This window comes from Talpa europaea (genome assembly GCF_964194135.1).
Source record: "Talpa europaea genome assembly, chromosome: 2".
In the NCBI taxonomy this organism is placed as follows: Eukaryota; Metazoa; Chordata; class Mammalia; order Eulipotyphla; family Talpidae; genus Talpa; species Talpa europaea.
The window spans coordinates 25018118-25042479 of NC_140068.1; the positions used below are offsets into that span (position 1 = coordinate 25018118).

Consider the following 24362-nt stretch of genomic DNA (forward strand, 5'->3'; position numbering starts at 1 on the left):
AAGATATGGAAACAACCTAAATGCCCCAATACAGATGAATGGATCAAGAAGATATGGTATTATACGCAATGGAATACTATTTAGCAATGAACAGATAAACTCGTGACATTGGAAGCAACAGGGATGGAACTAGAAGGGATTATGTTCAGTGAAATTAATCAGAAGGAAAAAGAAAAGTATTGGATGGTTTCACTCATAGGAGGAATATAGGGAAACTGAGCAAAGGGCCAGAACAAAAAAGACAAAACTAGCAGACAAACTATAGATCTGAGGCATACAGCAGGGGAGGGGAAGAGCACTAAGGATTATGGGGATGTTTCATGGGTGATGTGGTGGTGGGAGATTTATGGGGATTATACCTGAGGGGAGAAATTGAATAGTATACAAAATGAACAATGATACAAGAAAATGTTAAAAATTAAAAAAAATTCATGAAACTTTTATCATAAAATAAATAAAACAAGGTTTATTCTAACACCTGCTTTAAAAAGGAGAGTTCAATAAATGTTAGGTCATTCCTCTCTTTGCCTTTCTCTCTCGTCTCCCACTTGTCCCTGTCATGAATCATCTGATCCAGGATTGACCTGGAACTTCCCAGCCTTTGGTAAATGACACACAGTGTTTGTACCATGTAATCTCGGTCTGTCTACCCTAGGTTTCTTGTGTTTGAACATCTTGTTCTCCATAACTGTCATACCCAAATATTAAATGTTACCTTTCTGTTCCATAAATTCTTTCTAGGTAAAGACATTAGTGATACCTCTTTTTTTGTAGTCCCTATCACTTTTGCCTAGCACACGTTCTTTGGCTCATTTGAATTGCTTTTGTTGTTTTACATTATTAACTTTATCCAGTCTCCTCAATGACAGGCTGATTTAAGCAGATACTTTATCATTGTTGTTTTGCAATATGAGCATGTAGCAGACTGTTAGTAGAGAGTTGGCTTTACAAATGGGCTGCCTCCAAGTTAGCAGTATTCAGTCACGGTCAGTGAGAAGATGAATGAAGGAGAATTTGACATTTTTTTGCTGTGCACAATCCTCTATGAAGTGACACACTTTCATTCTCTTTCTAAACCCTGAGTGGTGTGGTGTGACTTTTTTTTTTTAATTTTTTTTTCTTTTTTTTTTTAATAATTTATTTACATATTTTTACATCATTGTTCATTTTTGTACAATGTTTGCTTTCTTTTCTCAGTGTAGTACCCATAGAATTTCCACTACCGGTTCACCTGTGCACCATCAGGTATGGTGTGAAGCTTTGCTTCCTAAGCTAAGATGCTGACTTCTGGACAAGGAGACTTGTTCTTGCTCTGACAAGAATGTGTAGTGAGCATTTTACAGGGCATTCCTTTTTGTTTTTTTTTGTCCCCCCTCTTGTCAACTCTCAAATTTGACTTTCTTTCCCATTAAAATTAGAGTATTCTCTGTCTATCTACCCTAAGTTTCTTCTGTTTGACCATCTTGTTCTCCATACCAGTCATACCCAAGTATCAAATGACTTTCTTTCCCTGAGCCACAAACATGTTACATTAGATATCATGAAATTTCTGGGATGGCATGAAGTCTACATTCCATTTAATAAACATTTATATACATATTCTTTGCCAGGAATTGTTATAAATGTTGGTGAAAGATAAATATCTTGTGGTTCCTACCTCATGTTTGCTTGCAATTTACTTTGAGAAAAAGTGTATAAACCATTTGTACAGAAAAGGGACTTAATAACTCTTAGAGGGATCAAGAAAGTTCTCAAAAGGAATGTACAAGATGAACCATTCAGCATGTTAACATGACTCTGCCCTTTACAATCTACAGTCCAGTTTTTGTTTTTGTTTTTTGGGGTTTATTTGGATAGACATGGGAATTTTACTCCTTGCGTCTTTTCCCTGATTTCCTTGACTTATTTGATGTCTCTCCCTTTGCTGAATTTCAGCCCTATTTGGTTAATCAGGTTTGCATTTGTAACCTCCCAAATTGATAATTGGGAAAGTGTAAGTCAGTAACTTTAAAAATGCAATTATGTGACTTTTCTGTTATTTAGATGACTGCTTAGAAAACTGCACAGCCCACCAGCATCTGATGAAATTAGCGTGTAAGCAAATCAAAAATGTCTTACACTCCAGGAATTGGCGGTGACCCCGCTCAGCTGGCCCAGCGGATCTCCTCCAACATCCAGAAGATCACACAATGTTGTGAGTTGAGTTTTAAGTTCACTTTACTGTTTGTTTTCAGTTCTTGACTGAACTTGGTGACAGTTAATAAAAGGACAACTCTAGTGTTTGAGAGAAGGAGGAACATTGAGAAGATGTTAACTAGGTTAGAATTCTTCAGAGTGACCATAAGAAGATAATAGGAGAGAGAACACATTGGATTTTTTTTGTAGCGTTAGTCCAGATATCTAAGAGGCAGTTTCATTCCTGAAATAAAGGCTCAAAAAGGTATTTCCTTGTTGGTTCCACATAAGGTTAATAAAACTTGGTGACACAATCGCATAGGTTAGGAACTAGGGAGCACTATCAGAAGCTGAAAAAACATGTTTTTTTATGTGTTCATTAAAAGTAAAATCTAGCTGGATATGACTTAGGTTAATTTTGTAAAGATTAAATGTTTGATACATTATTAAGAAGCATTGAAGAACCAAGAAGGATACATTTTAATCTTCTGAGGCAGAAAAATAGGAAATAATTATTAGGATTCCTCATAAATTATCCATTGCTACTCCTATCAAAGACAGTACTGATCCAGTGTGAGTTTTATGAGACATTATTGCTCATTGGACTAAATACAAGAATAAAAAAAGCCACTGGCAGAGATTTGAGGTTATAGATCCCAAATCTAGATCATTCTAGTCATCTTGTTCTCAGTATTCTGGCCTCTTATATTACTTAAACTCTTGCAAAATGTGTTTAATACTTTCTTTTATAATACTTCAGCCAACTTTGTTAAGGTCACTCTTCTTGCCAGAATGTGTTAACACGCTAGTCAAATAAAGAATGTTTTCAGATGACCACACTCTGTTTCCTTGTCTAATCATTAATTTCTCAACAGTTATTAGTTTACCTGAATAATTTGAATGAGAAGCCAGTGTGTTTTGGAGGCAATGGGAGTAATATTAATTTATAGGTCATTCTGAAGAAGTTGCTGCTGTGCAAAACTGTGCAAAATAACCCTTCTTCTGATTTGGTGTGATTTTATAGCCTTTGGCTATTCTTAAAGGGACAGGGTAGTGAATTCTGTAGAGGTCTTACATTGTTCATAGCAGGGAATATAGGGTGGTACATCCAGCATCGTTCCAGTGTGTCCCAGGGCACCAGCTTTGGCTCCACCTTCTCTCCCAGCTTCAGATCTGTTGTGATGGTAGCCACAGAGAGCGTCTCTTCTTTTATGGCTGCTGATTTGAAACAGTGCTGGTAGTGAGGAAATACCCGGAAAGAGCATTTAGATGGTACCCACAGCTGATATTGGAAAAAAAAAGCACTTGAGGCAAGAGTAGCAGGTGATGAAATCAGAGAGGAGGCTGAGCAGGTCATGTAACCTTGGAGGCCATTTGAATAGTTTAGATTCATTCTAAGAGGCAGGAAAAATACAATCACATCTGCACTTTGCAAAGATTACTTTGCTGCTTAGAAAGTAGTTTGGGAAATGGAAGGGCAGTGGCCATTGCTGAATTCTAAAGAGAAAGATGTTGGTGTGCACCAGATGGTAGCAGTGAAACAGAAAGAAGGGATGGGTGTAATTTGGAGGCAAAACCAGAAGGAGTAGCTAATAATAGTGGGTGGGATTGAGAGGGAATGAGAGGCGTCCAGGATGACACCATGGTTTTTGCATTGAGCAGCTAAGTGGATGGCAGTGGTTCTGAGATGGGAAGGACTGCAGTTAAGGAGAAGTGAGGAGACTTGTGACCAAGTGCATTTTGAGATGCCTTTTTAAACATCTAAGTGGAGGTCCTCCCCGGTGGCGCAGCGGGTTGAACCCTGTGCTGTGGAGCTGTCCACAGCCTCTGCGGTGGGGGTTCGATCCCGGCTAGCCGGCAAGAATCCCACATGGCGCGGCAGACCTTTCCTGTAGCACCCGCTGTTCCCCTCAGCAGTGTATTTCTGTCGTCTGCCTGTTCTGCTCCCTGCTCTGTCTCTGGTGAATCTTCTCACCCTCCTGCGCCTCTGACCTGTACCCCAGATCTTGTATAAAAATAAATAAATTTTTTAATGATTTATTTATTTATTTATGCAAGCACTGGGTACAGTCAGAAGCGCGGGAGGGTGAGAGAATTCACCAGAGACAGAGCGGGGAACAAAACAGGCAGACCATCGAAATACACTGCTGAGGGGAGCTGCGGGCATGGCAGGAGAGGTCTGTTGCTCCATGTGGGACCCTTGCCGCGGCCGGGGATCAAACCGGCACTGCAGAGGCTGCGGGCAGCTTCGCAGCCCAGTGCTCAACCACTGCGCCACCAGGGAGGCCTAAAAAAATAAATAAAACTTAAAAAAAAAAAAAAAAATCTAAGTAGAAATGTCAAACATTTGGTTTAGATACATGAATTTATCTGGAGAACAGAATGTCATCAGAGTATAAATGGTATTTAAAACCTCAGGTATAATATAATCATAAAGAAATGAGATTAGAGAGGAGGGATGGAGCTTTAAAAAATGTGAATGTCAGGAAGACGAGGAGAAAGTGGCATAAAGAATCAGAGAAAGTATGATCAGTGAGTTAAGAAGAAAATCAGAATATGGAATATGGTCGATTTCTAGAAATCCAAAGAAGTGTTCCAAGAGTGAGCAAAGCATCCTATGTGTCTCACACTGCCTAGAAAATGAGTAAGATACAAGCAAAGAATTGGATCAGGCAAACTGCTGACATTGAAAAGACGTGTCTCATGTCCATGTTCCAAGTGTAGATGGAGGAAGGAAGGAGAAGAAGGACCTATGCCTTTCATTTAAAGAGCATTCATTCATTCATTCACTTCTGCTTGTGTCAGTCCTCAGAATTTAGTTGTAGTCATATGTGTCTGCCAGGAAGGCTAGGTATAACCATAACTGGATTGCCGTGTGCCACTAAAGTTGGGGTCACTCCATTTGGGAAAGAAGGGAAGAATAAACATTTACTAGGCAACTAGCAGATTCTACCATGAAGCTGAAAGAGGGTCAAAGAAAGGGTTGCCTTTCTCCACTTCAAAAGGGAGATTCTAGTCAGAGTACAATTGCTAAAGAATTGATATTGAAGGGGAGAGAGGAAAAGGGGTGGATCACCAGTGTCCGGCTCACCTTTCTACAGAGTGGAGCAGAATGTGGTATAGACCCTAATTGTGGTCACTGGATTTTCAGAGTTCCTGTCTGAGCAGGTCTGTTTCCATAGGAAAAGGAGGCAGAGGCATCTAATCCACAAGGGGAGGTTGGTGAAAGTTTATGGAAAGAAGAAAGAATGGACTGCCTATAGTTTTGATGCTTGAGAGAATGGACGTAGCAGGGAAGTGGAGAAGGGTTGTTTCCCAGGTTGAGTACTCATTTGAGATTTGGGATCATGATTTTAGAGAAACCACTTGTCCAGTGTCTCAGTGATTTAGATAAAGTTGCTGTTTAAAAGCTAACATACCACCCAGTGTGGGTTACTAATCAGGTCTATTCATAAATTGGTGGAAGTAAAAGACAGAAGTGTGAAATTTCAGTTCACTTTTTTCCCCATCTGGTAATGCTAATAATACTGGGTGTGATAGAATAAAATGGTACTTATACCACATTTAGGTGCTTCTCTTTATACTACATTTGCATCTTTTGAATTTGTGTCAGTACAAATTATGTAGGGGTTTTTTTTTTGTTTTTTTTTTTGATGGGACCCTCGCCGGCAGCCGGGGAATGAACCGGTGCTACAGAGGCTGCAGGCAGCCCCTCAGCCCAGCGCTCAACCACTGCACTACCAGGGGAGGCCCACAAATTATTTAGTTTTATAAAAGAAATTAAAAAAGATGCTGTGAGCAGGGTAATAATATACCCTTATAGTCAGACTGTGTATACCTGTTTGGCTATAGCTAAAATCTTCCTGAATTCTGCAGTTTATTTTCACATGAATTTTGATAAAGATTAGTGAAAACTTGTAATGAGTTATATAGTTTAATTTATACTAAAATAAGAAAATAGGGCCTCCCTGGTGGCGCAGTTGTTGAGCGCTGGGTTGTGAAGCTGCGCGCAGCCTCTGCAGCGCCGGCCGCCAGGAGAGGGTCACACATGGCATGCAGACATTTCTTGCTGCACGCTGCTTCCCTCAGCAGTGTACTTCATGAGTCTGCCTGTTCTGCTCTCCGCTCTGGCTCTGGTGAATTCTCTCACCCTCCCGCGCTTCTGACTGTACCCAGTGCTTGTATAAATAAATTAATTAAAAAAAGATATTAAAAAAATAAAATAAGAAAACAGCAATCAAAAATATTTTTGCTTCTTGGAAAAACCCAATTAGTAAGATTGGAATTTTGCCCTTTTTTTTTTTTTTTTAAACAGTGTTCTATTCTGGCCATTGTTTTGCAAAGACTAGGATAGATGAGACAAAATATGTATACATTTTTAAAGTTTTATTTGTTTTTGCATAGAAGAACTAGAGTGTAGACCAGAGGTGTGTGTGGGTGAAAGGATTCACGAGAGACAAGAGTGAAGAGCAGAACAGGCAGATCTACTGAAATACACTGCTGAAGGGAGCAGCTGGTGAAACAGGAGAGGTCTGTTGTGCCATGTGGGTTGGCTCACTGGCCGGGGATCAAACTCAGGTCATAGTGATGATAGCACTGAGATTTAACCCTTAGGCCACGAAGGAGCCTGAGAGAAAATATTTTTAAGCTTGTAGTTTTTCTGTTAAAATGCTTTTTGTTAAAAATAATCTGCAGTCTTATCATTTGCTTTCCTAGTGAAGTATTTGAGCCATATTAAAATAGTATATTTTATATTAAACATTAATAAATTTTGCAAATGCTTCAAAACATTTTTATCAGAAATAGAATTATAATAAAATAACATACCTTTAAAAAAATAATAGGTCTAGCAAGCTAGAAATCTAAGAATTTTTCTGTGGAGCATTTAAAATGATTAAGAAAATATTTTCATCCTTTGGGAGCGCCACAGTAGGTTAGAGTTGGTATGCAAATAAAATCATAACAACAGTTACCTAAAGTAGTTGTACCAAGTTATTCTCCTACCAGCCAGTTTATCAGAATTCATAACTGCTCCACATGCTTGCCAACATTTGACATAATGTCTTTTAAATTTTACTCACTTCAAATGTAGTTTTTTTTTCTCACTACGATTTGTACTGAACTAGTAGGATCAGATTTTTCATAATGTGGTTGAGTTAGGGAAATCAATGGACAATATGAAAACTATCTAATTGGGTATGCATGTGTATGTGTGCACACTTCCTGAAATCAGATTCAGAGGGCTGTGTGACCCTAGGAGAGGAAGCTGTTTCACTTTCCATGATAGGATTTTCTTAGATATATTTCTGTTGACTGGATTATGCCATCTTCCAGCTTTAACAGACAATAATTCTAAGCCCACATTTAAAGAATCCTGAAAGCTCTTCCAGTGTATAGAACTATTCTCTTTGTTATTCACATACCAGTTGCCATTTCTGGATCCATAGTACATGCTTTTAAAATCCCCTTATAGGGCCTCCCCGGTGGCGCAGCGGTTGAGCGCTGGGTTGCGAAGCTGCCCGCGGCCTCTGCGGCGCCAGTTCGATCCCCGGCTGCTGCCCGGCCACTGGAGGAGGGTCCCACATGGTGCGCAGACCTCTCCTGCCGCCCGCTGCTCCCCTCAGCAGTGTACTTCGGTCCTTCTGCCTGTTCTGCATCCTGCTCTGACTCTGGTGAATTCTCTCACCCTCCCGCGCTTCTGACTGTACCCAGTGCATGTATAAACAAACAAATAAATAAATAAACATGCCTCTATTAAAAAAAAAAAAAATTAAAAAAAATAATAAAAAAAATAAAATCCCCTTATAGAAAGTCATTCATTTGTAAGACCAGGTAGAGATCTGCTGGATTTATATATTATTTATTTTTATTAGGATGGGAGAATTGTAGTCACTAGGGACTTTGGGGTGAATCACGTCAGAATCAACCAAGTTGGAATGGAAGGAAATTGATGAATAGAAACCACTGAACTCAGACTTTCCCGTGTGTACATATTATAGAGTCTTGACACCAGCGCTAATGAGAATTCTGGCATTTCAGTGTTCTGGCATTATGTTTTTCTTTTTAAAGAATAATCTAAAAGCGGAAGGTGGAGATTGACTACAAGTTAACCTTTGATAATTGAACCAGTAGATTGGTGGTAACATGCAGTATACTCAGCTGAATTTGTGAGTGCAGAAGTTTTCTGTTAAAATATGACTGTTCTCTCTCTTCTCTCTCTCTCTCTCTCCCTCCCCCCTCCCCCCACCCCCACCTTCCCCTTCCTCCTTCCTCCTTCCCCCAGATTTGTGAGGGCAGAACTTTTTAGGCATAAAAAAGTCTGAATGTAAACCCGTGTTATAAAGGTTAACAGGTGACTGACAAATTTTATATTGAATCTTCCTTATTTCATTTTTCCATAATTTATCTCCTGTAGATTAAACCTGTTAGTCCAACGCAGGCATATTTAGAGTTGGAAAAAAAAAAAAAAAAACACAGAGAAATCTCTGTGTTGTGATTAGCTTCTCATTCTGTTTTCGTAGTTTCCTTATTGAAGCATCAGTGCTTGACTCTTGTTCTCCTAATGTTTTTAGGACTTTGAGATGAAATCAAGTTTATAAAAGTCTGAGCCCCCTTTTGTTACTTTTGGGAATGTATACAGTTCTTTTCATTATGAAGAGTCTGGTGAAGGGACTCTTGTTTTTGTATCTTAACACTTGACTACACAAAAGGGAAGCAATGTTACCTACTTCTCTTTTTTGTCCAGGGCAAACTTTTTTGTAAAAAGTGCACCAGTCCTGAGAAGTTAAGGAATTTACTGGAACTGTATATTTACCCAGGAATTGGTGGTTTTCTTTTTTTTCTGGGGTGGTCTATTGATGGGTGGGAAAACATTTTTTAGAATGAAAAAAAGTTGCAAGGATGTTTTTCTTTTCCCCTCTCCATACCCTCTTCAGTGCTGTTTCATTGATATACAGTCATCTCTACATCTGAAAATACTTGGGGGAGGTTTTTTCCCCTCCCAAGGAGAGTAACTTCAGTAGCTTTGATTTCACTTTCTACATGCATAAGGTGTTGACACAGAGCAAGCTAGGTGTGGAAATGAATGTCTTATCCCAGGGAATTTTAACAGAGAGTGACAGCTTCTTCTCTCCTGTGACTTTTTGTACCTGACCAAACACAAGTGCTCTTTATGACTGAATTAATTATTTTTGTTTCATTTATGAACAAAAAGTTTAAGATATGGCTCCAGGGTGCTTCCAAGAGTTTCATCATTTACTGCTCCTTTATGTGAACCATCTATATGTCTGTACCCCATCTTACGAAGGGCTCCAACCCCAGACCTTGGTACTGTGTGTTTTAGTTTCCCATGTCCAATTTAAGGGCATATCCTAATGGTTCTGCTTGTCAAATTTGCCCATTCCTCTCCACCTTTGCTGTTAGCACCCAGGTCCCACCGGGGCTGTTTCTTCTTTGCATGGTTGCAGCCTCCTTATGGTAACCATAAGTCAGATCATGCCATCCCGTAGTTTAAAATACTATAATGACTTCCTGTGGCACTTACAATCAAATGGAAATTCCTGCCACACCCCATCACGTGGTCCAAGATCTGATCTCTATGTCCTCTCCTGCCACTTTCCCCATTGCAGTGCAGCATTCTAGCCATCTTGGCTGCCTTTCTGCTTCTTGACCAGTCCAGCTTATTCTTAAATTGGGCCTTTGCATTTACTCTTCCTCTGCATCCGACATCTTTCCAGATCCTCACAAAATCGGCTAGGCCTCTAGGTTTTAGCCCAAAGTCACTTCTGTACAAGTGTTTTCTCTGACAGATCATTTTGCTTCCTCCAATTATTCTTTTTCATATCAGCCTGTTTTGCTTTCCTAATGCCTTTTTTCAGTAAATGTGCTATGATAATTATTATGATAGTTTTTGCATTCCTTACTAAAATATCACCTCACTGCTGGAAAGTGCTTTGTCTTGTTCATAGCTCTTTCTCTCTGTACTGTAAGAAAAGTAACTGGCAGTGAGTTAGTCCACAATAAAATAAAAATGAATGACCTTAAGTAGTTACTCATTGTATCTAAACTACATTTATATATTTTAAAAAAGTGGTCACTAGCAATGGATAATGTTTATTTTTCCATTCTTTGCCTTTGACCTTAAGGCAGTAGTCTCCGCTTACTCATGTGGTGAAAAGATACTGACTTAGGAATATTTTTTGTTTTTCATGTTTTAGTCTATATTTTCCTAAGTGCCAGAATTTTTTTCTTACCTGATTTGAAATCTCTAATTTATTCATGCATAATTTTACTCTTTAAGGGCTTTGCATACAGAGGCTATTAATAGTTTGTTGATTGACAAAGGCTAAAACTGAACATTTCAGAAAAGAGAGGATGGTGATTCCAAGATGTGACAATGGAAGGCAGGAAGACAGTTTTAAGAAGAGGGGAAGCTGTCAGATATCCTGACTACAACTTCAGATTACCTTAGTTGAGAGGAAACAAGCCATATGGAGAAATCTTCAAGGAAATGCATGTTACCATCCTGTGAACTCTTGTTGAATGGTAAATCATGGAAGGTGAAAGAGAGAATGAGAAGGATGAAATCGCACTATGATACATTGATACATGCAGCATTTTGAAAATACAACGTACACTACAAGAGGGCAGCTAGGGTTGTTGCTTCAAAATAGTTGGAGGGGTGTCAGGTGGAAGGGGATCTCCTTTCCTTCAGCTTGGTGTTAAGGAATTTAGCAAGAGACCAGTAGAAGGACTTGGTGGTGATTCTGAATGGTCCTTCCATTGGGACTCTCTGCAGATGTTGTGGAATGGACCACATTTCTCGTTCATAGAGGTGCTTAGCCGAGGTCATGCTTCACATGTCTGTTAACTTATTTATTAGTACTTTTTTTCACCATCCCCTCACAAAAGCTCTGTGATGGTCCTTGTTATGGACTGGCTTATGTCTTGCCACAGTACACATGTTGAAATCTTAATGCCCAATGTGACTGTGTGGCAGGTCCTCAAATACAGTAATTTTCAACATCATCTCATTTTAACATTGATGGGAAAAGAACAAAAAAAGACGGCTTTCCGCTGAGGTCACTGTGGACTTTCACACATCTGCATGGTTCTTCTCCAGTTACTCGGGTTTCCTCCCGCATCCCAAAGATGTGCTCTTTAGGCTCATGGGTGTGTCCACATTGTTCAGTCTGAGTGGGTGTAGGCATTGGCATCAGGGTGTCCTGCAGTGGAGATGCCAGTTCAGAGTTGGGTGCTGCCTTGAGCCCTGAGCTGCTAGGGTAGGCTCAGCCCACCCTTGACCCTGAACTGGACTAAGGAGAAAGAGTGAGTGAATGAATACAAATGATTATTTAATGTGATGATGTGTTTTAGGTCTTTATTTAGATGATGTGGCCAGAAATACGCCCTAGGAACTTAACACCTATTTATATGAATTAGCCAATGGTAAAACTGGTTTTATTATATATTGTTTTGCTTCAAGTCAAGTTTCTAAGAACCTATGGACAGCATTAAATGAGGGCTTACTGTCATTCCTCCCACCCCCAGCTGATTGTTTTCTTTTCTATATTGGTTGTGTAATATTCCATCATATAAATATGTCATCATTTAACCAAACCTGTTAGTGGGCATTTTATCCTAAGATTAAATGTCTAAAAGTTTAGGAACTTACCATTTATCCTACCTCCACAAATAAATCCCTCTAAGTTCTATATAGATAAAATAAAGTCATGAGTATCTGATAAAAATTACCATAGCTAGGCCTCCCACATGGCGCAGCTGGTTGAGCACTGTGCTGTGAAGCATGGGTTCAATTCCCGGCCGGCCAGGGAGAAACCCACATGGCATGGCAGACCTCTCCTTCCTTTCCCGCTGCTCCCCTCAGCAGTGTCTTTGGTCCGTCTGCCTGTTCTGCTCCCAGCTCTGTCTCTGGTGAATCCTCTCATCCTCCCGCACTTCTGACGTACCCCAGTTCTTGTATAAATAAATAAATCTTTAAAAAAAGTTATCATAGCTGTGTTTTCACGATCCCATTTATTTGAAAATTAAACTATTACTAGAGTTTTTCCACATAATACATTTAATATCTTCAGTGATTGTATTGCAGGATAGCTTCTGTTTTATTAGAGTTCATGGTTAGTTGTGTGACAATCACCCAAGTTCCCTGTGATGCTGACTATACATTTTAGTTGGCTATGTGCAGGTCAGACAGGAGAAGTTAAGTTGGCCTTTCAGTTTTAATTTCCTGTAATAATTTTGACTGTTCTTTTTCTTGTCTCATTTACCCTTGTTTGTTTTTACCAATGGCTGAGTGATAGACTGCATTAAGGAGAAATTGTCTTTTATACTTATTCCAGACTGTACATTTTCTTTTTAAGATTTATTTATTCATGCATACAAGAACCGGGGTACAGGCCAGAGGTGCAGGATTTACCAGAGACAGAGCGGGAAACAGAACAGGCAGACTGACAGAAATACACTGCTGAGGGGAGCAGCGGGTGAGACAGAAGAGGTCTGCTGCACCAAGTGGGATTCTCGCTGGCGGGGATTGAACCTGTGCTGCAGAGGAGCCCCATAGCACTGCGCTCAACCACCTACACCACTAGGGGAGGTCCCAGACTGTACATTTTCTTAAAGCAGTTATTGATTGGTTTGCCTGTTAATTGATTTCAAAGAATCCAAAATTCATATAAAATAGTGTATTCTAAGTCTTGGAGCGTTTATTTTCCCCAGTCTTCTTTCTTATTCTAGTGTCGTTATCATGCTCCTTACTTGAAGAATCCATCATTGCAGTACCTATTACTGATACTGAGAATGGCCTCCTACTTCTCTGGGATATTTGATTCTTCATCCCATTTAAAGTCGTAAGAGAAAGGCTTTAGACATCATTAAGATGCCCTCTTAGCCTGTGGACTATTATTTTCCCACTGGGGAGTGTGGAAGCCTTTAGGTAAATACCAGCTAAGCTTATTTGTAAATACCCAGCGCACTGCCTTGCAGTTTGGGCGAGGGAGGAGACCTGAGCAGGATAACCCAAGTATATCCCAGCGATTTTAGTTGTATCCCCTTGTCCATACACAGTTTAATTCAGAAACTTCCTTGTAGAAAGTATGTAAGTTAGTATCTTCCAACTGTTTTTTATTAAATGTTTACTCTGTGCCTTATATTAAGTATTTTGTGTCTACTTTTTGTATTTTTTGCACATTCCTATGTGATTATCCAGTGAGGTCTGTCACTTGAGAAAATGTATGTTTGGAGTGCTTAAGTTACTTGCTCAGTTTTATTTGAACCCAGGACCAGCTGATTCACACAACACTATGAATTTGGGTCATGTCTCACTTGAACCATGGCATTACTTGTGCATTTATGTGCATTCTTTCATCCTATGAGTATTTACTAAGCATCTCTGATGTACTTGTCAATGTCTGGATGCTGGCAATGCCTTAGTTTAAGATAAACCAAATAATTGCCTTTATGTGCTTACCCTTTCAAGAAAGTCAGGCATAAATCAATAAATTCTATATTTGAAGGAGAATGTGAAGGGTTATGAAAAGGTAGCGTGTCAGAAAACATACCAGCAGGGATCTGGTGTCCTGGAGAGGTGGGAGCATAGCTAGGGTGTTAAAGGAGTGGAGAGGAGGCCAGTACATGCAGAGCACAGAGGGGGGAGCTGGCACTGAGCCCACTTTGGGTGGACCTCCCAGGCTCTTGCCTCTCTCAGTAGAGCAGGCTTTTCAGTAGAGGAGGCACAGTTGGGCTCAACCAGAGTGTAAGATTTGTCGGTTGGTTTAGTTGAATAGCGAGAGGGACTCAGATTGTATGGAAGAGCATGAGTGCAATGACTGACGAGGAAGTTTTAGTTGACAGATGAAGATGTGGGAGATGTGGGGTCATGGGAGGGAAAGCGACACTGTGGTTTGACCCATGGGTCAGAGACTTTTTGGGGTCAGGGCACCAGTGGGAGTGATTTTCCCTTCATTTGACTGTTGAGACAACTTTAGCTTAGAGAGATTAATAGCCCAGAGTCAGCAGCCAGGAAAAGTGAGGTCAGTTTTCTAAATCAGGTTGTCTGGCTCCCAGGCTGCTCCCGGGCCAGCATTATACTGTACTTCTACTTCCTTCCTTAGTTAAGTGTGGGTGAGACGGTGTCAGAATCTCAAAATAACCTCGCTAAGGGTCTTACTAGCCATTATTTTTTCTATGAGTAGCAATTACAGCTCTGAGTATTTTGGGTTGACCATCAGGGATGCTTTGTGTTAGGAGATACCTGTGCTCTGTCCTTAGTTACTTGAAGACAGTTCTTTGAAGACTCTATGTATTTGTTGGGGCTGGTCTAGTTCCTACAGCCCTGCAACTCCCACTGGTCAGACAGAGCTTCTCCCTGTTCCCCAGTGAACTCTGACTGGTTATATACATATACCAACTGCTGCCTATAATGCAAAAAACATTCTTTGCTGAGACACATTTTTCTAAAGTAATCCACTAGATGGCTGCAGACCCACGAGGAACAGACTGGGTCTTCCCTGCTGATGGTAATGAAGAACCAGAGAGGGGACTGTTTTATTTTTGAGGAAATAATAATGCATCTTTTGGGGATGTGTTGGAAATAGTGTTCTCTTTATATTAATGAAAAATGTAATATTACCACTTTAAAGTCACCACTCTGGAAGTGATGATGTATAGAGTTAAAAATTCTGGGTAATACCAAAATTGTTCAGTGCATTCTTGTAAAGGTACCTCTAGCTTTAATTCCACTGTCCATATATCAAATGAATTTTTATTCACAAAATTGTTTATGGTTATGTAAAGAATTCATGCCTTAGTGTTCATGATTTTTTGTCTTTAAAGTTGGACATATGTCAGTTGAAATTGAATATGGTTATCCTACAAATCAACACTCCAGGCTACATTATGGAATGAAACCTGAAAGACCTGACTTGGGAACAACTAGGAATAACTCTTGTTTTTCCAGATCCTGCTTGTCATGTACCTAGAAACCTCTTTTTAATGTTTCCTTCTCTCTCTCTAAGCTAGTTTTTCTTAAACATTTTTGAATATGGTCAACTTGAGTGTGGAAGAAGATCCTATAAACCATTATCCTATCATTAGTACTTAGTGGAAAAAGTACTAGGATATAACCTAAAACTGAAGAGTAATGAAATAATAGAATGGTCATAATATAATTAGGTAAGCAAATTCAGTGCAGAAGTAATTGTACTTCTATTTTTGAATGAATGTCAAAAGAGCAGCAATTGAAAATAACTTACAGAAATCAGCATCTTTGATCTATTGATAACTTTTTTTTCCTGAAATTGCAGAAATTATACTCAGTTCAGTGAAAATTTTGCAGCATTGTTAACTGTTGTATCAGATAGACTTAGTAACATGTGTACTTCGTAACTCAAGTAACATGCTGAATTGAGTCTGTGAATATAAAGTTTTGGTAGTTTTTACCATTTTAGGATCAGGCTGGAACAACTTTTTCTCTAAGGGCCAAATAGTAAATATTTTAAACTTTGCTGGCCACATATGGTCTCTTGCATATTCTATTTATTGTTTTATTTTTTGTTCATCTTTTAAAACTGTAATAACCATTTTTAGCTGGAGAGCTATATAAAACCAGGCTTTAGGCCTCACTGCAGGCTACTATTTGTGACCTTAATGTGAGAAGTTTTGCTAGTCGTATGTAAAATGATGTCTTTGGAAACTTGTCAGTTCATAGGACGTGAAGATAGGACAGGCACTTGTTTTCTGAGTAGGTTTAGCTGGGCAGAAGGAGGAGCCATGTAATCCACAGGTGAGCCTGAATCTTACTTCAAGCCGTGCTTGAAACAGCAAGTCTCTTAGTTCACTTCCTTTGTATTATTCCTTCAAATTTGCACACATTTATTTTTCCTTAGTTTGCTTTGGCAACTATCATACACCTGGATTATTAAGTAATCTTTTAAAAAGTCTTTCACGTTTAGCCCTTTTAAAACACTAAAATATATTTTGAAAACAAGAATTCTATATTCTAATCCTAGCTCTTCTACTAATAAATAGCTATGGTTTCTTGGACAAGTCATCATCCTATCTGGTTCTTACTTCATTTGTTAAAAAAAAAGGGAGGGGTGGTGGTTGAACTAATGTCACAAAATACTTTTCCTAAATTTGACTTGGTCATTTCAAATTTATGTTCACATAGGCCCTTTGTCACTTGATCAGATGATTCTTTAATTCTAAAATGTAGAGCTGTGCAATTTAAGGAATGTAATTTAATCAAAGTTGATGTTCAAAAACCCTACCACTTCGCCTGGTACATAGTGGATGCTCAGTAAATGTTGTATGAATAAGCATTATATATGCCTGTGTTTTAGAAATACAAATCATTTTTTATATAAGTTTCAATCTTTTGAGTATTTCTTTGTGGGTCAGTCTTTAAAGTACTCATTGAGTGTCAACAATATGATGGGTTCTAGAGATAAAAAAAAATGGAGGTCCTTCCCTTCAAGGAATTTACCTTCTAGTCAGGGAGACCAGCAGGAGCCCATCATTTCAGTATATCCCTAGGAATGCTTTTACAGGTTTGACTCTCTAAACTAAAGGGATCTGTTTTTATACTTCAGAATGATGGCAAACACTACTACTGTTCCAACATTTGGGATTGTCTGCCATTTTGCCTATATTGCAGGTCCTTGTTTGAAGTATTTTTATAGCATTCACTTCTACTGCTTTCTCTTTGCATTTATTTGATGTTCTTCCCCCCAATCCCTCCACTGCTGTATTTTATGCTGTTTAAGTATAGGGGGCCTTGTCTTTCTTACATTGATGTTCATGAAAATTATTTAGCACTGTTTAAAGAAAAACTTCATTTAATGAATTACTGTGTTATTAAAATAATTGTGTCAGAGTGAAAAGGTTATCAGCCAAAGCATTTGACTTGTAAGGAATTTCAGTATCGTTACCTAAACAGTACTTAATAAATCCTGCTTTTGATTACAACTAGTTTAAGAATTGGGCTTTTTCTGTGATTGATTCTAAGATAGTAATCACTTGTATTGCTCATAATGGAGGTAAGCAAAACCAAAAGACTTTTAAAACAACTGTGTTGCCTTAGCAATGAAACTTTTCTCCAAGGACTGGTCCTATTATAACCCAAAAGATCCCAACATAATAAAGGATTTGGGTATTAGGTGGCCAAAAATATCCTTCATGGCTTTTGTTTCCTACAACCAGCATATTGACTTTTTTTATGCTCGAGCTTTTTAAAAAAGCCCCTGCTTAACATCATGTTACTACCCCTCAAAGAGCAAAATTCTTCTCCCATGTCCTCAAAAGGGGTAAAGCCAAAATCCAGACAGTTCTTGTGTCTCAGTGCCATGTGCAGTGGGTCATTTTCTTTCATCCTCCTATTTCAGCGAGCTTGAATGGCAGAATTGCTTAGCCTGTGGACCAGAGTGTGAGTGTTCCCACTGGCAGCACACTTATATCAAACAGTGAAAGATGTGACTAGGGAAGGAGATAAGTAGTTAAAATAGCTGAACATACACATTGCAGAGCAAAGAAGAAAATGTGGACAGGGCCTGTGACTGCCTGTCTGTACCTGGAACATGGTTGCAGTTGGTATTCATGTTTTCTCCTTTAGTGCCACTCCAGGTTCCTTCTGTCTTAATTCAGCATCTCAGCTGTTTGGAGTAACCTTGACTCCCAAACCTTGGCCTTTGTTGCTCCAGCTCCCATACTTGTGTGGCTGAAGATAACAGTATTAGCAGATCCCCTGCAACTAATGAAGTTTTGGTGGATACCTTAATGCTGAACTCAGTCATCACACTATCCAGGCCCCTAAAGGCAAGATGTAGTCTCAGCTTCTACCCAGGGAGAAGCCTGGTTGCATTCCTCACTTGCGTGGTTTCTTCTAAATCACTTCCAGGGATAGAGGAAAATTTGTAAGTGGATAAGTGAGTCTCACGAAATACTTCTTTTTACTTTAACCCTTTAATTCTCAAGTGCAAGCTTGCTTTCTGCCTGTGAGTAAACCAGCACCCTAGATTAACTGTTCCTTGAGAGCAGAGATTCTATGCAGCTTCCTAAGATGTCTCCCAGGTGACACCGTAATTGAATCCTCAATAGACCATTAAACATTCTAAAGCCCAGTAGTGCCTAGATAATGGAGGAATGATAGAACAGTGAATGCCCTTGTCCTTGAAAGGTCTGTTCAATTGTTTTTTTTCTCCAAAGAGAGTTTGTTGATCAGAAGCATGGGTGTGTGGAGTACCACGATTGTGACTACTATTTGGATTAGGAAGGTCAGCAGTGTGGGGAGAGGAGTAGAGGAAGCGTACAAAATCTATACTATTGTTTAAGCAAATATAAAATCCTTCCTATTTCAAGATGGGAGAAGCGTAATCATCTTGCCCACTGAGTGATTGACTGACACCCACATAGAATGTCACCATATCACTATACTTTTCATTGCTGTTGCTGCAAATTGGTATAGAAATTGCAAGTAATAATTTTGAGTAAGGAGAAGTCCATGTAGGTGAGCCCATATGTGGCTCTTACTCCTACAGTCGTTACTAGTTAGTTATTTTAGGAGTTTGGCAAGGGCAGGCTGACAGAAAGACAGAACAAAATGGAGGAGGAGATGTACCAGTAAGATAACTACTAATTGATACTGGGCAGCTCAGGTCACTGGGTGACCTTGTATGGCATTATTTACTCTTTATCCAGGACTCAGTAGCAGGACTGGAGATACTCCTCAAAAGGATAACATTGACTTGCCAAAGAATTTGATTTTGCTGTAAGACTCTAAGGGACTCCTATGCTTTTCCTATAGCATCCTGATAGCACATGTGCACTTACTTTACTGTTGCTCCACCGGTCATTAGAGTCAAGTTGGAGAGCTGCTTGAACCACTGCTAGAACTAGGTGGATAACCTTTTCTTTTGGAAGTGGAAGCCAGAGCTGGCAGCCTTTTGGGTCATTCATCAAAATGGGTTGGAGTAGCAATATTCCCTATTTGTATCTGAGACTGCAAAGACAATCAGTTTGTTGTTTACTTACAGGAGTATACCAGTGTTCCATGCACATTAGTGGACCAAGATTATTCATTGAGAAAACAAAGCCTTGTGTTTTCATGGAATTTATCTTTTACTGCTGACATACTTATATCCTTCCAAGACACTTAAGAGCATATGTTGCCACTTGAATTTGTGGTCTTAAAAGCACATGTAAGCAGTGTGTTGGACTAGCAGTGTGTCCTATAGGAGGCGATGGTCAGTATCCTTCAAAATTGGGTTGTAGTAGAGTGTGGTAGAGTGGCTGTAACCCTGAGATAAGACTAAGAAACAGATTCCTCCATTTACTGTGTTAGCAGATAGATACAAGATGCCAGAGATTATGGTGACCTGTTCTAGTGAACATCACATTTTGAAGCATATTTGTAATTAGAGTCACCATCTGAATAAGCTTCTGCTAGCCATCATGGGGATTTGCTCTTTGCAGCCTCCAGACGGGCCTGTGAAATGAGAATATGTGGGTCTCTGCTCTCAGCTCCCTGTGTCTTAGATGGCATGTCTAAACAATATATAGGAAAGGTATTGCTTTTTGTTTATTGTTTTTGTAAGAGAGCAGAGCCTTCAAGGACATCTGATTATCTTTTCCTTCCCATGAAAGCCCTTACTCAAGGAGAAAGGATAAAAATCGGGGTTGTTAAATATATCTGTTTTTTAAAAAAATAACCAGGGAAAAAAAACCACTTGGCAGATTTAGGCTCCTTCTAAACCCTATCCATTTTATATAATGCTCATACATTATGTATCCTATCCAAGATTGATATACATTTCAGTATTGTTTTATTTCACTCAATGACTATTATTAAGTTCCTGTTCTTAACCCAATTTTATACTGGATTATCAGGCCTTTACTCAATTATTTCTAGTTCTTCATATATTAGGGATATTGTTCCTTTCTTATAAATGTCTCTACTTTTTGTTTCTAAGTCTTTGATAGCGTTTGTTCATTATTCTAATTACTTTCTGACCTACTTATTTTTCTTAGTTTTTCCAAGTCTAATACATGCAAAGTTGATTATCAGTGAAGCTGAATTTCTCATGTTTATTTGCTTGTTGTCAATTTCAGGATTTTTTTTGTTTTGTTTTGTCCATTCTTCATTGGCTTGCTCTCTATTACCAATTTGTAAGAGCTTTTCCTCCTATATTAGGGATATTCATCACTGATCATATGCTGCCGATATTTTCTATGTATATACACACGTGTTATATGTATTTGTAATATACATATTTTTAATATTTAAAATTGTGCTGTCAAATTTGTCATATTTACTGCCATAGTTTTTAGTTTTGCATTGTACTTAGATAATATTTTATTCCCCCAAGATCATAAATAAGAGCATACGAGAAATACATATTTGTAGTTTCATGTAACAGTTTAATGATTTCCATTTTTATATATAGTAATTTACTATAGATTTATTTTGGCATATGAGTTAGGAGAGGTTCTATTTTAATACCTTAATGGTTAGTCAGTTCCTGGTTTCATTTATTGAATAATTTATCTTTCTCACTATGACTTTAAAAGACAATGATCCTTCTAGAGATAAGTGACTGCCTATATCCTATAGAGGTCCACAGTAAATGTTTCTTATCAACATGCTTTTTTTTTTTAAATCTGTAAACCTCTACAAGATTATCCAAGAAAATTTGTTGACGTTGAGAAAGAAATATGTAACTAATTTCAGGTAGCCATAAATTAAAGGGAGCTAACAAAATTTCTCTACTGTACAAAAGAAAAATTTGCTCCCCTTCCCAAAATAAATCCTTTCAACCTGTCTGAATGGTTAGCATTTACTGTATGCTCTGTAAATTTTCTGCAATATTTATATTTTTCAGTTTTGACTTGAGAGCAGTGTAATTACATCATCCTGAATGAACAAAAATTATCCTGCATTTTGGAATACACTCATTCCCTTAATCCCATAAGTAATGGCTTAAAACCATTTAAGCTATATAAATAAGCCACTGATTTTAAATTTAAAAGAATGGGTGGGTTGGATCACTTTTCTCTAATTCTTAGAAATAGGAAAGTTCTTTTCTTTGGGATGGATTTTCTCAACTTTTTTCTAATTGACTATTTGTGTGTACACTGGCATAAAGCTGTCAGACCTTTTTCTGAAGAGGTTTTTGTTTTTTTTTTTTATTTCCTTGCTGATAGACTTCTGGGTTGTGAGCTTTGCATAAATTTTAAACCCCTGGCTTATAATTTTAAATCCACAGAGAAGTAAAAGTATAGTACAGCACACTTTTAATATACCCTTCTCATGAGTTTGTTTGCCAATTGTTGACATTTTTCACTCTTGTTTAAGTTCAAATTCAAGTTTCTCCAGTTGTTCTCATACTTTTTAAAATAGCATTTTCTTTTTTCCTGATTCAGAGTGTAGTCAAAAATCATACATTGCCTTTTGGGTGTTTTACAGTAGTAGTATTTTAAGTATTTTAGTTCTTTAATTTAGAAAGTTTCCTGACATTTGTTTTTCTCCCCACCATTTTTTGACATTGATATATATTTTTTAAAGTTCAGACCAGTTGTTTAGCAGATGATCTATAACCTAGATTGCTCTGATTTCACATGTTAACATCTCCCACAATTTTCTCTTGAAAATTAATCCATTATCATTACTAATTAGATATAAATCATTTTTTTCTTTCTTCTCAAGTAATGTTTTCCGTAGTTATCTGTTTTTTTTAATCTTTGTAACTTCCCAATTGCTTATATTTCTTTTGCCTTAAAATGTGTAACAGTTAAACTTATTTTCCTTTATAATAGCTGTGGAAATACAGAGGACTCTGAATCAACTTGGAACACCTCAAGATTCTCCTGAATTGAGGCAACAATTGTAAGTATTTAAAAAGGAAAAAAGGAGGGAGAGAAGGAAGGCAGGCAGCAGACAGGAAGGCAGAGAAGACAGACAGACAAGCAAGCAGGCAAGGCAAGTAGAGAGGGTTATATTTACTGGAGAAACAGTGGGAAACTAATAAGGTTTTTCTGCTGCCTTATTTGTACCAAGATCCGAGCTTTTGGGTAACTTCTCCTGTCTAGAGGAGGCAGGTGCCTTTTTTTTCTTTCTTTTTTTTTTAAGTTTAAAATATCTAGCTTATTCTGTCAAAGCAAAACTTCATTAGTTGCCTCTTTTAATAGGTTCATTTGTACTTTTTATAATTTTTTAATGGGCAGTTTTTGGTGGCTTTTGGAAATTATATTCTAAGCTCCTGAATGTGATTCACTTGTATAATCCTACAATCCTATAATCCAGATTTTTATTTGGTTTAGATCCAGCAGGTATCCAATATAAACTGTCCCCCAAAGCTTATACCTGCATCCTTGAATTTCAGAAAACATTAGCTTCTGTTTAGGAAAAAATATATAATTAAGTTATATAATACATTTCAATAAATTTATTTCCATTTTGTTTATACGGAAAAAAGGTCTCAGGGATTTGATAATTTGTCCAACATCATTCTGACCCTGTATCTTAACTCTTACTTCAGTTCTGTTACAGTTGCAAATTTTAAATAATATATATATTGTATACATTATATCCCAAATAACATTAGCCATAGAAGGAAAAATTGAAAAAAGGAAGATATTAAAAAAGAAGTAATAGGAATTTATATTTTTTTATGAAGTAGAATTTGAAGGATGTACATTTATCTATAGTTTGTATTTTCCTGCAGTACATGCCTCACATCTAAATAGTATCCCATTGTTTATGAAAATAAAGTTAAATGATTTTTTTTAACATTGGTTTAACATGACTTTTTTTTTTTAACATTGGTTTACAACACTGTAGGAAACATGTAATTCTTAACAGTTACAGTATTTTGCTAAGGTTAATAGTGGAGAGACATCATTGAGGTCCTCTTTCAGAATTTTTAACTATTTTTCTAAAAATTTTTAAAACATATTAAAATAGGGTACTTAGTAAATAGATGAAAGTATATTAAAATTCTTCCTTATAAAGTACAGATAGTTATACTTAAACATATTCATGTATATATAATCATCATTTTAAAGGATCCTTAATGTACATGTTTAAAATGAGAGAGACTATATTTGAGATGTACTGATATCGTTTGTAAGTCATCACGTTAAAACAAGTCTTTTTTTCTTAGTATCATTAAATGCTATTTTTTCCCACAGCAAACTTAAATAATAGTGAATTTACACTGTTACTTATTACTTCTTCCCCTCTTTTTTTTTTTTTTTGTTGTTTTTTTTAAGTACCTGTAGTATATGAATACCTAGGTAGAGAAATAGAAGAGACCAGATGTACCTTAAAACCTCGGAACTGGTTGGCTTAAGGCAATAAATCCTTGTCCTTGCTCAACTCCTCTCCCAATTGTGGAATACAGATGAAAAGTTTCCACACCCCCACTATCTCAAGCATCAGTCTTGAGTTGGGTGTGTCATCTTCCTTTCTAAATGACTGTTAATGTTTGTCTCTCAAATCTCACTTACTCCTGTGTGGGTATAGAACCTCCCATGTATATTTGCTCAATATTTATCAAGGAATGGAACCTGAAAATGTTATTTTCATAGGGAAAATTTGAAGTCAGTCTATTAAAAAGTGATTTTTATAAAACTGTTCATCAAGGTTGGTCAAAGCGACAGAATTGTGATTTAAAGAAATAGGCTAGTTCTTTGGCTGTAATGCATGTTTTCTCACTATAGGCAACAGAAGCAGCAGTACACTAACCAGCTTGCCAAAGAAACTGATAAATATATTAAAGAGTTTGGATCTCTGCCCACCACCCCCAGTGAACAGGTATCAAGCTTTAAGATACATTGTTGATGTGTTGAATGTGAAAGAAATCAAATGCACTGTAGGATCTTTGAACTGTGTTAGGCTAGAAAGGAAATCAGGGGGAAATTCTATCTGAGATTAGTTTACAGAACACAAAACTATATTTAATTGCCCAGGTAGTATCCTGTGGTGCAATAAAGCAAAAATTATTTCCATGCAGTTGCCCTGACCCATAATTAAGTGCTCAGAAAATGTTTCTTGAATAATTGTTTCCTGGCCTTGCAGGACTGCATACAGCATGCACACTCCTTCAAGATGTGAGGTTTCTAGGGACACATGTTTATTTCCTTGTTTACTTAGTGGAAGTTACAGCTTAGATAGGAGT

At 37.8% G+C, this 24362-nt stretch overlaps 1 protein-coding gene across 1 annotated transcript in view; it reads left to right on the plus strand.

Moving 5' to 3' along the window:
• Positions 1-2109: 2109 nt before the first annotated feature.
• The window catches only part of STX7 (syntaxin 7), a gene marked incomplete at both ends in the record, with an annotated part of 31907 nt that continues 9654 nt past the window's right edge, over positions 2110-24362 (plus strand). The window contains 3 exons of the mRNA XM_084258075.1: positions 2110-2194; positions 22000-22069; positions 23905-23998. Coding sequence (XP_084114201.1) covers positions 2110-2194; positions 22000-22069; positions 23905-23998 — 249 coding nt within the window. The remainder of the gene's footprint in view (positions 2195-21999; positions 22070-23904; positions 23999-24362) is intronic.